This window comes from Colossoma macropomum, unplaced genomic scaffold (genome assembly GCF_904425465.1).
Source record: "Colossoma macropomum unplaced genomic scaffold, Colossoma_macropomum, whole genome shotgun sequence".
NCBI lineage: Eukaryota > Metazoa > Chordata > Actinopteri > Characiformes > Serrasalmidae > Colossoma > Colossoma macropomum.
The window spans coordinates 6,380,640-6,393,519 of record NW_023494800.1 but is presented as its reverse complement, the minus strand read 5'-3'; the positions used below and the strand labels follow the sequence as shown (position 1 = coordinate 6,393,519).

Genomic DNA, 12,880 nt, shown 5'->3' with positions numbered 1-12,880 from the left:
AAGTGTTCCCACTGACCATTGCACACCAGCTGCAAAGTGACCAGACGTTTGCTGCTCTCGTCACATCATCCTTACAGCGGCTGCTTCAGTATTGCTTGGATGAGGCTTTGTATGATTTAGCTGTCACCACTTCAACACTGACAACAGATGGAGTCAAGTATGCGGTTTGTAACTTATATATATATGTCCTATTTTGAACTGAATGACCGGAAAAAGCCCTAAGAGCTGGATTTAAGCAAGCCTCCTTCATCTTTAGCTGCAATGACCACCACTGGAAATCAACATGGACCCATGGAGCACTATAGAACTGCAGCAGCAGAGACACAGCACAGTGCTGTAAGCACCTAGCAGCGGGAGGGGTGGCGGAGACACAGCACGGGAAAAACAATAAAAGAAAAAGAAACGAGCCGTGTGGGGGCAGTAGACTCGGAGAGAGGCAGTCCACGACCGAGTGAAGGCTTGTGTAAGGGATAAGGGATACGAGGATACAGCACTGGCCTTAAGCCCACAGTCTACGCAGTTCCTGACCGAAGAGCGAAGGGGCAGAGCAGAGGACTAACGTTCAGAAAAACACTAAGCTGCGTCAGGATACACTGGAGAGAGAGTTAGTATTGTCATCCATGGCGGCAGTGCCCTCTAGTGACCGGTAAGGAGAACAAAAGAGAGAGCCCAATCATTCCTGCTACTGTCCAGCAGGGTTCTCCCTCTTCCCTCAATCCAGGGTGCAGTGGGTGAAGAGTTGTCGGAGAGGCTTCTGGACCCCCCCCCCAGTCTACACCTCCGTGGAAAAGAGGATGCTCTGTCTCTTGCTGTCTGGTGTGGGAATGGTCTCCAGCTGCAGGAAGTACAACAACACTTGCACCTAAAGCGTAAAATAAAAACAAAAAGAGAGAAAAAATGCATGAGGAGCAGAAATATTAGACAATAAATGTAGTCCAGAATGTGAGTGAGTGCATACACCGATCAGGCATAACATTCTGACCACCTCCTTGTTTCTACACTCATTGTCCATTTTATCAGCTCCACTTACTATATAGGTGCACTTTGTAGTTCTACAGTTACAGACTGTAGTCCATCTGTTTCTCTGCATACTTTGTTAGCGCCCTTTTACCCTGTTCTTCAGTGGTCAGGACCCCCATGGACCTTCACAGAGCAGGTACTATTTGGGTGGTGGATCATTCTCAGCACTGCAGTAACACTGATGTGGTGGTGGTGTGTTAGCGTGTGTTGTGCTGGTGCGAGTGGATCAGACACAGCAGTGCTGCTGGAGTTTTTAAACACTGTGTCCACTCACTGTCCACTCTGTTAGACACTCCTACCTTATCAGTCCACCTTGTAGATGTAAAGTCAGAGACGCACAAACAGCTGCACAGTTTGTGTTGGTCATCCTCTAGTCCTTCATCAGTGCATCATGCAGAAAGAACATAAAACAGCTGCAGTGCAAGTTTGTTTGTTGGCGATTCACTAACTCGAGATTCCTTTGCACGGCGTGAGACTCATGTAAGAAATCCATGAGAGCTGGCAACCCTGCACAACAGCTTAATCTGACATGTGACTCAGAGGGAGGCCGTGTGGACCCTCTCCCCTCGTTTCTGTATAGCCCGAGCGAGGCTGCTCTAAAAAAAAGTCACCAAATGTCGCGTCCAGCTCTGACAGTACCTGTGACATGACCTCCAATGACCAGCTGTCGCCCATGGTGATGGGCTGCGTGGGGTTGGTAGGAATTTTGCTGTCTTTCTCCGCTGGGCGCAGCAGGGTCGGCCCAAACACGGTGGCCAGGTTGTGAAGAGACATCTTGTTGACGCCTTCCTTTTCCGCGACCCTGAGAGAACGAGGGGGAGAAGACAGAACGAGGGAGGCAGAGAGAAAAGGAGTGTGAAGGAGCGATGAAGTAGTGAGTCACTCAAAATGTTTCAAATCACTGATTTATCCATAATTATCAATGATAATAAATAGAATTTGTCTCTTTTTTATTTCCATTTTAAGCACCATGTTTGCTGATTCATTATCAGAAACTAGTTCTAGTATTACTTTATTTACTTACATGAATGAATGACACCTGGAGACACACGAGGAAAACACTTTCAGAAGCATTTTTTTGTGTTTAATTACAGTTTAAAGGGTCAATATCCTACATTTTTACTGTATTTTCATTTTTCCCCCTTTTGTGTGGTTTTATGTACCATCATTCATTTTTAAATGATCACTATTCACATTCCAACCTTAGAATTAATCAGACTTTTTAGTTACTGTACCTGTAAAACTGATGTAAATGTAAAACTGATGTAATATGTAAACGATGTCTGTTCTCATTGGCTGCCCTGTACTAGGTCTCATTCAAAAAGCAGTCTGGACTGAAACACTCCTTTTAAGTTCAGTGACAGTGGGCAGAGTAAACTGTAAACTGTAGACTGAATAGGTAGATCTTACACCGTTGGGCTGCAGGATCCAGTATTTAAATTCCTATGTAGTGCACTATGTAGGGAGCAGGGAGCCATTTTAGATTGAGCCCCAGCACGAGAAGAGGGCCGCCGCTGGACTGGTGCTAAATAAGATTTGCGGTCATAATTTGGTGACCAAAAAGTACTTCTAAAGTGAAAGTTTCTTGCACTGAACAGTGCTGTGTTATCATATGTTCACTGTTATACGACAAAAAATTGAAAAACTTCATGAAACGACCGCAATAATCAGCGCTGGGTGACCAAACGTTCTTCTCCTCATTCAGTGGTCCATGGTTGCTTGGCAACGAAACCGCACTCTAAAGGAACTACTTTTTTTGGCGTAATACTTGTTTATGTCAATTATTATTAATCATAACTTAAATTATTTACTGAAAAATGTGTATTTTATCATATTTTATGTTGGCTGTTGTTTTATTAAAGCAATAAGCCACTTGAGGCCATGCATTACAGCAATTTCATCACAGGGAAGGGTGTTTTAGGCTTTCCTCTTGGCGTTGTGCCTAAAAACACCCTTCCAGTGATAAAACTGCAGTAACACACAGCCTCAAGTGGCTTACTGCTTTAATACTCTTGTCCTCATGACAAGAAAACAAGGGCTCTATTTGTAGCTTAATTGCCATACATGGATTGAACGGACTGGTAAGTGATTATGTTTTAAAACTTTAACAAAGTTTTCATACTACATCAAATGCAAGATGAGAGTATGAAGTCCGATGCACTTTTTATTTAACACTGAGAACATGGAATGAAGGCCCAGGTTAAAAAGAACTTAATTCATTGAACAGTAATGGTGATATAGTTATTATTTTTCTTTTAGCCAGTTCAATAAGACGCAGACACTGGTTCAACAAACAGCACAAGTTTCACTGCCTCACGAGAGAATCACTGAATTTTCAGTTTTCAATTTTGTTTTTTCAGTCCCAGCTCTAATTTTGTAAAACTGAGTCTGTTTGGAGAATGTATGCACAGTGTCAGCTTGATGACAAAATGGCAAACATTTCTTCCCTAAGAAGTGAAGTGAACAGCAAGTGGAGTCATGAGAGTTCTCACCTCTTCAGGTGATCCAGTAAGAAGAGGAAAGTGACCAGGTTGGGCTCAGGTAGAGACAGCAGCAGGTTCAGCATGCAACTCTCTTTAGCCACACTGTCTGAAAGGGCTGCACAGAGATGAACAGCTGTTTGAATAAACACTCTGACACTCCAAAAAGATGTGAGTTTAACACTTCTTACAATGTAATAAGTAGATTTTTACATTGACAAAATAAAAAAATGACATTACATTTACAACAAAACATCTACATCACAACATTTCTTAGTTGTTTATCATTATTTAACGGTATTAAGTGTAAATGTGCTGACACTAAAGGTTCTTTGCTGTTCCATCTGTGTACCAATAATACATGGTGTGTAAATAAAAGGTGCTTACACTGTATACTGGACAAAAAATTAATTATTTTCTAATACTTGGTTGCGTGTCCAGTGCCTTAATAACAGCACCAATGCTGTCAGGTAAAGATTAAAGCAGTCTGAGATTCCTGGCCATTTTAGTCCACTCTTTAATGGACTGTGGGCACATTCCAGCATTTCACCTGCTTCCCAATTTAGATTAGGAATTGAGTTCTGGTGATTTTGCTGGTCAGTCAAACTGTCCCAGTGTCCCATCATGTCTGTTAAATCAGTTATATACAGACACCCTACAGTTGTCATCCTGGAATGTGGGAATGTCAATGTTGTGCTCTACACAGACACAAAACACAAAGTTAGTAGAACAGTGGACTAAAATGTACAATCTTCAGAAACTGGTTTAATCCTTACCTGACAGGATTGGCATGGTCATTAAAGGAGGATTCTACTGATTTTTCAAAACTTTTGCATAACTCATTCGTTAAAATATAATTCTGAGCAAATTGATGTTAAATGTTTCATTGTAAACAAACTTAGCAACTTCTCTTTACAGTGGAGGTGACAGGAACCACAGGTCAAGATGTCTACAAAGCAAATACTGCCATTTTATTAGCTACCAAAAATGACCACTGAACCCACACGTGCCTTTAGTTTTTATATGCAATGTTGATCATGTCAAAATAGCGGTACTTTTGAAAAAATAAGCATCCTTTAGTTACTAATTTGCTTTACCACATCTTACAAACCCTACATGTACTACTCCACCATCAATCCATGAGCCTTGAGCCAAAATTGTATCTCAAGACTATCATAAAATATTGCAGTTGTTGGGGTGCTGGGCTTCTATGTAAGGTACTGTGAGGCAAAGTAGTACCCAAACGATATTTCGTGAATGCATCACTATTTTATCATCATAAACTTTCCATATAAAAGCTCAGAAGACACATGAAGGTTCACTGGTGGTCTTGGACAAAGTAGCCATATTTGTACTGTACATATCATAGCCCCTGTTTCCCATAACCCCCACTGTAAAGAAATCTCAGTCAGTAAATTTCTCCATTTCACATCAAACAACTCTAATTGTTTTTGTCTATATATAGTTTAATTATTCAGGCTTTTTAAAAATTTTTGGAATTCTCCTTTAATGCAACTGGATGTTTAACCTAAGTACTAGACAAGAAACTGTGGATATGATATATATATATTTTGGTCTGGGGAGATTATGTACGCAGTACATTTGTTTTGTGTCTGTAGGTAATGTAGGTGAAGTGTGTCTGCAAGTCCAGCAACTGACCGATGCCTCCAGTAAAATTAGGATACAGCTCATCGGTGAACAGAGGCTCCGGAAGCTCGCGGAAGTAGAGCTTCAGTGTCCCGGCGATAGCATTCACATCCATCTCACTCATCATTACCGACACATCCTTATTATCTGTGGGTGGGGGGAGAGAGAGAGAGAGAGAGAGAGAGAGAGAGAGAGAGAGAGAGATCTAATTACAGTACAGGAAGGGAATCAGCCAGTCAGTTCTCTTCATTTCTGCCACTTTCAATGAAACATTCTGTTTTCAATAAACTCTACACTCAGCATATTTGATGCTCACACTTTAAAAGCGCAGCAAACGCTACATCACACACACTGCATTACGATGGACGTTCAAGTAGAGGACATTCAAGTTAGAGTAGAAGACAATGCTGGTTAAGAACAGCACTTCATGTTCAGGTTATTCTCATATCAAACCATAACATGTACCACCATTCTGTACGGCCAAACCACAGAGCCTAAAGGGGAATAAAGAGCAACAGAAGCATTAAGTACGACTTTGAAAGACTCCTGATAATTAGTGTTCTGGTGTGAATACTCAGCACTGAACAAAGAGAAGGAAAAAAGAACAGGTATTTAATGCCTTTCAGTAAAAACACAGTAGGCTCTGTCTTCCAGAGCCTTTTCACAAGCTTGGTTTAAAGGTGCAGTGTGTAAGAATTAGGGGACTCTGTTAGCAGGAATGGAATATAATATACAACCCCATTTCCAAAACAAGAGGGGATGCTGTGCAAAATGTAAATAAAAACAAAATGCAATGATGTGCAAATAATTTAAACCCTATACTTAATTGAAAATAGTACTAAGACAACATATCAAATCTTGAAACCGTCCCAACTTTTTTGGAATAAATTCATGTTTTCATTAGTGTATAATCACCTGTAATTATGAATCATTGGGTTCTCCTCAGCCTAGAATGAGCCCCTCATATCCACCTAGGGAGCGGGTTCTCTTTCAATAGAGACTGCGATGATACGCTGCCATGTTTCTACAATAGCCTAAATGGACAAACCAAACACTGACTCTAGAGGGCGCCTTTTTCATTTTTACATTGAAGCGACATCTTGAATTTGGTAGCGCTGTAACACCACTTAGAAAGAAGAAGAATCAGTGGTTGCTGCAGGTTTTTTGATTGCTGACTAACCAGTTTGTTTTATGAGAATTTTGAGAACCCAAATTTTGACCAATGGAGGATCATACGCATTATTTAGTGCAAGAAAAAGCAAAGGACGGTGAAAACCTGACGGCCACTGTAGGATCTACTACATGCTGGGGAAGGGAGGGGTGAGTTAAAGGTATTCAGTTGGTTGCAATCTGCAATTCCACCACTAGATGCCACTAAATCTTACACACTGCACCTTTTGTGTTTGTAAGCAGACATTTCATTATGATTTGAATTTGATGAAAAGCTATTGTTGTGTGTACAGTCTTGTTACGAAGAAAAAACATCCTTTACATTTTTGACGTTATTTCTTGACATTAGAGGTCGTGGGTGCAGACCCGAACATGTCTATACACAATACAAATCAAATATAAGCAGAATTCCTTATGTAATTATGTGATTAATCATGTAATTACATTTAAAGCCCCAAGCAACCTAAATCTCTGTTCTCTTTCTATTTAAATTCCTTTTGCTCTTGTAGGTATGCAAAATTTCAGGCACCCCTGGTCAAATTACATGTTATTTATTTTCTGAGTGAAAATTAAAGACTGAATCCTCTACAGAAAACACACTTCTTACTGTTTATTTGCTAAATTTAACATATTGGAAAAGAGTGGTGCAAAAGTTATGGCTCATTTCATATTTTATCTTTTATTTTTTCCAATATGTTAAACTAAATCAGTAGAAATTGTGCACTACAATGTGTAGAAATATTTCATATTATATTTATATTTAACTGTGTTCTCTGTAGAGGCTGTGTTAACTTTTGCATATCAATGTTCATGCTTAGCTGCTAAGTCTCAAGCTGCAGTCTCACGGCCGTGAATGAATCTGACTTTATTTTCACTTTAGCCGACACTTGCTGTCTCTGAAATGTGCTGAGTAAAAAAAGTGACTTGACTAAACAGTATAGCGAAATAACAGAAGCAACAAGGTAAAAGGTAAAACATTGCATAATAACTCACTGGTGTCGAAGGCGTTTTTGAGGGCCTGGATGTCCGTAGCCACTCCAGAGACGCGGTAGATGCCGACCTCCTCCATTCCTCTCCTCTCGATCTCCTCCAGACACTGCCTGACGATGTAGGGCACCTTCGAGCGCTCGCGTCTGAACAAAAAACAAAAAATTCAGTTCACAACATGAACTGGTGAAAGCGCCAGTCGTCTACATCAGCACTGAGCAAGTCAGTCCAACTAGGGCTTCATTTGTAAATTAATTGGTCCAGGAACACTGGGTGATGATGGATCGCCCCTTAGTGCTGGATCTAAAGACTGGCATTGATTGACACCTTAACATTCCAGGTTTATTTCATACTAAAGCTTATTATTCAGTAATTACAGGAACTTCAATGCAAATTAATGGAGCTATTCTTAGGTTATAGAAGTGTGTAATAAGACTTCGGGCTCAGGACTCATGGCTTCTTAAGGGGTTAATAAAGCTCTTAAGTATATAACATCACAAGTCAGTATTATTAATCAATGCCAGAAACCAGAGCTTTAGCTCAGCGTCACAGAGCTTTTTTGAGAATTATTGTAATTGTAATTGTAATTGTAGTTCTACAGTTACAGACTGTAGTCCATCTGTTTCTCTGCATACTTTGTTAGCCCCCTTTTACCCTGTCTTCAGTGGTCAGGACCCCCATGGACCCTCACAGAGCAGGTACTATTTGGGTGGTGGATCATTCTCAGCACTGCAGTAACACTGACGTGGTGGTGGTGTGTTAGTGTGTGTTGTGCTGGTCTGAGTGGATCAGACACAGCAGTGCTGCTGGAGTTTTTAAACACTGTGTCCACTCACTGTCCACTCTATTAGACACTCCTACCTTGTCAGTCCACCTTGTAGATGTAAAGTCAGAGACGATAGCTCATCTGCTGCTGCACAGTTTGTGTTGGTCATCCTCTAGTCCTTCATCAGTGGTCACAGGACGCTGCCCACAGGACGCTGTTGGCTGGATATTTTTGGTTGGTGGACTATTCTCAGTCCAGCAGTGACACTGAGGTGTGTAAAAACTCCAGCAGCACTGCTCTGTCTGATCCACTCAGACCAGCACAACACACACTAACACACCACCACCACGTCAGTGTTACTGCAGTGCTGAGAATGATTCACCACCCAAATAGTACCTGCTCTGTGAGGGTCCATGGGGGTCCTTACCATTGAAGAACAGGGTAAAAGGGGGCTAACAAAGTATGCAGAGAAACAGTTGGACTACAGTCTGTAACTGTAGAACTACAAAGTGCCCCTATATAGTAAGTGGAGCTGATAAAATGGACAATGAGCGTAAAAACAAGGAGGTGGTCTACATCTTTTGAATATGGCAACTGTCCTTTACATTGTGTGAAACTTTCACGACAAATGGATCAACAGTAAATCACTCCAAAATGACTCTGCCTACTGTTATAAAGTTACCATTTTGGAGATATGGCAATATTCTGATTTGCTTATAGAATATATTTATAATTTTTCTTGATAAATCTCTACAGATTGTTACATGAATGTATTTAATATGGAAACGAGATGTCGGATCCACTAAATAGGTGCTGGACCCAATCTGGGAGGTGCTGGAGTCAGACCAGACTTATTCCGGCACAAATTAAGCTTCGATTCCAGCGCCTGGGTCCCATTTTATATGAATAGTCTTCTTTAAATGATCTACAGATGCTTGAATTATTAATAAAGCAAACCTCAATCGATTCTCAAAAGGGTTTAGAACCAGGTTTAAGATTAGATTTTTGGTTGTAGCTTAGGGTTAGATGGAGGGACAGGTCAAGTCATGCAAGTAGCAAGTTTAGCACCTGCCAAGCATCTACAGATCAACATCCATATAAAGCTTTACATGAAACTGCATTATAGGGCAAAGTTCAATTAAATTCAATTATATCACTGTATGGTTGTGCTGCTGTTACATCATACAGGGAACAGCTGTATAGTCAGAGTTGCTGCCTCGAGCATCAGCTGTTCTTCCTCTGCAGCGCGCTCTGTCTAAGAGTATTGTGTGGGTGTTATTAGTGCTTTGTTGTGTACAGTCTTAATTGCTTCTGCCCTTAAACCTATTAGGCAGCTCATTACTGGCGATCTTTATTAGTGTCAATCAGCACAGACTGAAAAAATGGCGTGGAGAAATGGAGAATTTGGCAGTTTCTCTAAAAACAGCAGTTCTCCCTCTTATTTCCCTCCTTTTTAGCATCTCACCTTTGCGATCTCTCTCTTTTCTGTCTCTGCTGTCTTGTTGTTTCTCCTTTACTTATGTTTTGTAACTGTCAGCTTCAGTCTTGGTCAAATCTCATTTGTTTTTCCAGTTATTTATAAAAGTAAGTATACATAACACATCTTCTACCAGAGCAAGTGAAGGAGAGTTAGGCTGGATCACACTGTAAACATACATAAAAATGCAAGGCATTTTCACGACACACAATATGTATCATGATATTTAGATTTTCTGAGGTTTGTGCAACAATTTGGAATGAATAAAACGCTCCATCAGAACATCAGTGCCTCATTTAGAGAGGAAACTCTGAGTACAGTGATATTTTTGCATATAGCAGCTCTATATTGGCCTAAGTCTTTTTTTACAATGCATTTGTTCTAGAAGTACTGACCACGCCCATCATACTCTCAGAAAAGCATATCATGATATTATTTCTCGTGATGATTATATCAGATAATATCAAGTATATTGAAGAAGAGTTTCTATATTGCTAATATTATATTATGCATTATATTACGCTTCCATAATTTTTGATTTATTTTTAACTTTAGAAAAATAATTTCTCATATTATCTTTGTTATTGTTTATTTTGCTTTCTATTAATAGTATTATTAGTATTATATTATTAAATTAAATTATAGTATTATAATTTAATTATAATTTAATTATATTAAATTTCTTATTTTATTGTTTTCTTTTTTTATTTAATATTATATTGAAAGTTTCGTATACAAACGTTTGAACAGCCCTGGTGAAATTACATTTTTTTTATAGGCGAAAATACACAATGAAAAAAACTTTAAAAAGTTTTTAATTTTGTTTTTACATTTTTTTGCAGAAAAATGTCATATTTAAGTGTGCTGTCCGTAAAGTACGTCAACTTAGTTTTACTTAGAAAACAAACAAAAATGTGTAATTCAAAAAATGTTTTATTAAATTTCTTTATCATTTATTTTTTACTTTTTATTTATTAACACATCCTCTACAGAGAACACCCTTAAATGTGACATTTTTCTGCAAAGAAAAAAAAACAAAAACATAAAATATAAAATGTGCCTTTAATTTCTAATAATTTTTTCCCCATATGTTAAATTCAGTAAACAGTAATAGTGCATTTGAATGTGCAGAAGTTCTCTGTAGAGGTGTTTTAACTTATTTACACTTAGAAAATCATGTTTTAACCCTTTGTGAAACACTACATTACATGTATGAAAGATACTATCCACATAAAGCTCATTATTTTTTATCAGTTAATTATCAACCCCCTCATTAATCAGGTGAGCTGTAGCAGAAAGGGTGGGGGGGGGGTGGCTCTGGGAGCTTCTTGCCCCTTATGAGTGTGAGATTGTGTCCTGGCCTTGTTTGTGGGGTTATTGTGGGTTTGTAGAGCCACGGGAGTGGTGATAGGATTAAGAGGGCTCAGGGGCTCTTGTTCTTGGGCTTTGCTGTCTTTCAGATTAGCCTGTCACATTCACTTGGGTCACTAAGCACTGGCCACCTGGTCCTACACACCCCCACACAAATGCATGTAAGAATGCATGTACAAACGCGAACGTGTCCAAACAGGCCCCAACAAGCTACTGATCTCTATCTGCTCCTCTACAGCTTCTGACCACCCACATACAGGCTGCATGCGACTCTTTCCCTGCCCTGCTGTGGCTCCACAGCAGAATTAGATTTGTAGGTGAAAATAAAATAATCCTCCTTTACAGTAAAATAAAGCTCTGCTGATCGTTCAACACAGTTTAACAATAAATGATCTTAAATGCTGGAGTTAATGTAGAACTGCTAATTCCCCCTTTGATCCTGAAGACTGGCGCACAGACTGCTGGTCACCATAGCACCACAGACAGCGCAAAGGCACAGAGATTTAAGGTGAACATCGATAATTTGGTGACAAACGGACTTATTTGCATTTACAATCACTCCAGCTGGTTTCCTGATACGTTTAATCTGCAACGAGAAACTGTCAAACACTAAAAAGTTGCGAAGCTGAAGTCGCTTCTCGTTCGAATTCCCTCCCTCAGGCACCATTTAAGGTGGAACGGGAAAATTCAAACAAGAAGCTGGCGAATGAGAAGCGACTTCAGCCTCGTAAAACATCGAATGTTGAGAGAAACTATTCTGCTTTTGTGGAAAAGTTTCCTGCTGGAGATGTGAGAAAAGCAGCTGTAGCTGAGCTAAAGCTTAAAGCAGAGCAAAGTAAGTCTGCGTTTTCATTTATACTATATTTTTAGTCTATACCAGTACATAAACACATACTGAGACATGTTTACAACCAAGATGATAAGATGGCCATAAAATGTTGTGGCTCCCAGGGTGGTTTGATTTTTGTTGAAAGGACAAAATGGCTCTTCTTAACAGTTGAGTTGCCGACCCCGGCCTCAAACGATGTTTCAGTGATGGTGGTGGAGAGTACTGTGTTTAACTGGGTTGAAATCTGGTGACTGTGGTTGCCATAGCATATGATTTACATCATTTTCATGCTCTTCAAGTGACCCCATCAGGATGTAAATCATTATAGGATAAGTGATAGAGATCAATCAGAATAACTTTGTATTTATTTTGAGTGATCCCTCCCTCTAAAGGGGACAACTGGACCCAAATCATGTTAGTAAAATGGCCCCTACAACAAAACAGAGCCACCACACTGTAGGGGTCAAGCACTCAGGCCTGTAGTGTTTTCCTGGTGTACGCTGCACATGCACTCGCCCACTTGTGGAGAATCAAGCGAAGGATGACTCGTCTGACCTCTCCACAATTTCCAACCTCACTACTGATGGATTTCCAATAGATTTAAATGCAGACATCACCGTAGCCGAATAAACAAAAAGTGAATGCATTTACTTACTTGGTCACTGTGGAGATCTTCACTCCAAACACGCCCGCTTGTTTACATGAGGGCATTCTCTTCAAGCTGAATTCCCTGCTGGTGAACTTCATGGACAGCTTCACCTCAATCTGCATGACAAACAATGCAACATTGATGGACAGACCATCAGTATATGGCAATTAAATAAAATGAATTAAATCACATCTTGCTTGGTCCTTGTTCTATAATGAGATATAGAAGCCAGTGTGCTGAGCGCAGGCTTAAAATAGAAAATGACTCAGGCTTCAGGGTTTCAACCTGTCACAGATGTCATAACGTGTTGTCAGGCAAGTCTGCAGTGTGGACCCTTGTGGGGAGAACTGTTGCTCATTCGCAGCATATTAATGGCAGAAAATCAGGGAAAAAGTCTTCTGGGGAAGAAAGGTAGTAATGGCCAGGTGTAGAATATCATACTCAGTAAGGGGGGGGGGAATCACTAGACGCCTCCTCACTGTGA

The 12,880-nt window shown here is 40.0% G+C and overlaps 1 protein-coding gene across 1 annotated transcript in view; it reads right to left on the bottom strand.

Moving 5' to 3' along the window:
• Positions 1-463: 463 nt before the first annotated feature.
• Positions 464-12,880, bottom strand: part of bcr (BCR activator of RhoGEF and GTPase) — a 159,258-nt gene continuing 146,841 nt past the window's right edge. The window contains exons 18-23 of the mRNA XM_036588600.1: positions 12,403-12,512; positions 7,311-7,450; positions 5,160-5,294; positions 3,513-3,618; positions 1,660-1,822; positions 464-862 (exon numbers count right to left, since the gene is read on the bottom strand). Coding sequence (XP_036444493.1) covers positions 773-862; positions 1,660-1,822; positions 3,513-3,618; positions 5,160-5,294; positions 7,311-7,450; positions 12,403-12,512 — 744 coding nt within the window. The 3' untranslated portion in view covers positions 464-772. The remainder of the gene's footprint in view (positions 863-1,659; positions 1,823-3,512; positions 3,619-5,159; positions 5,295-7,310; positions 7,451-12,402; positions 12,513-12,880) is intronic.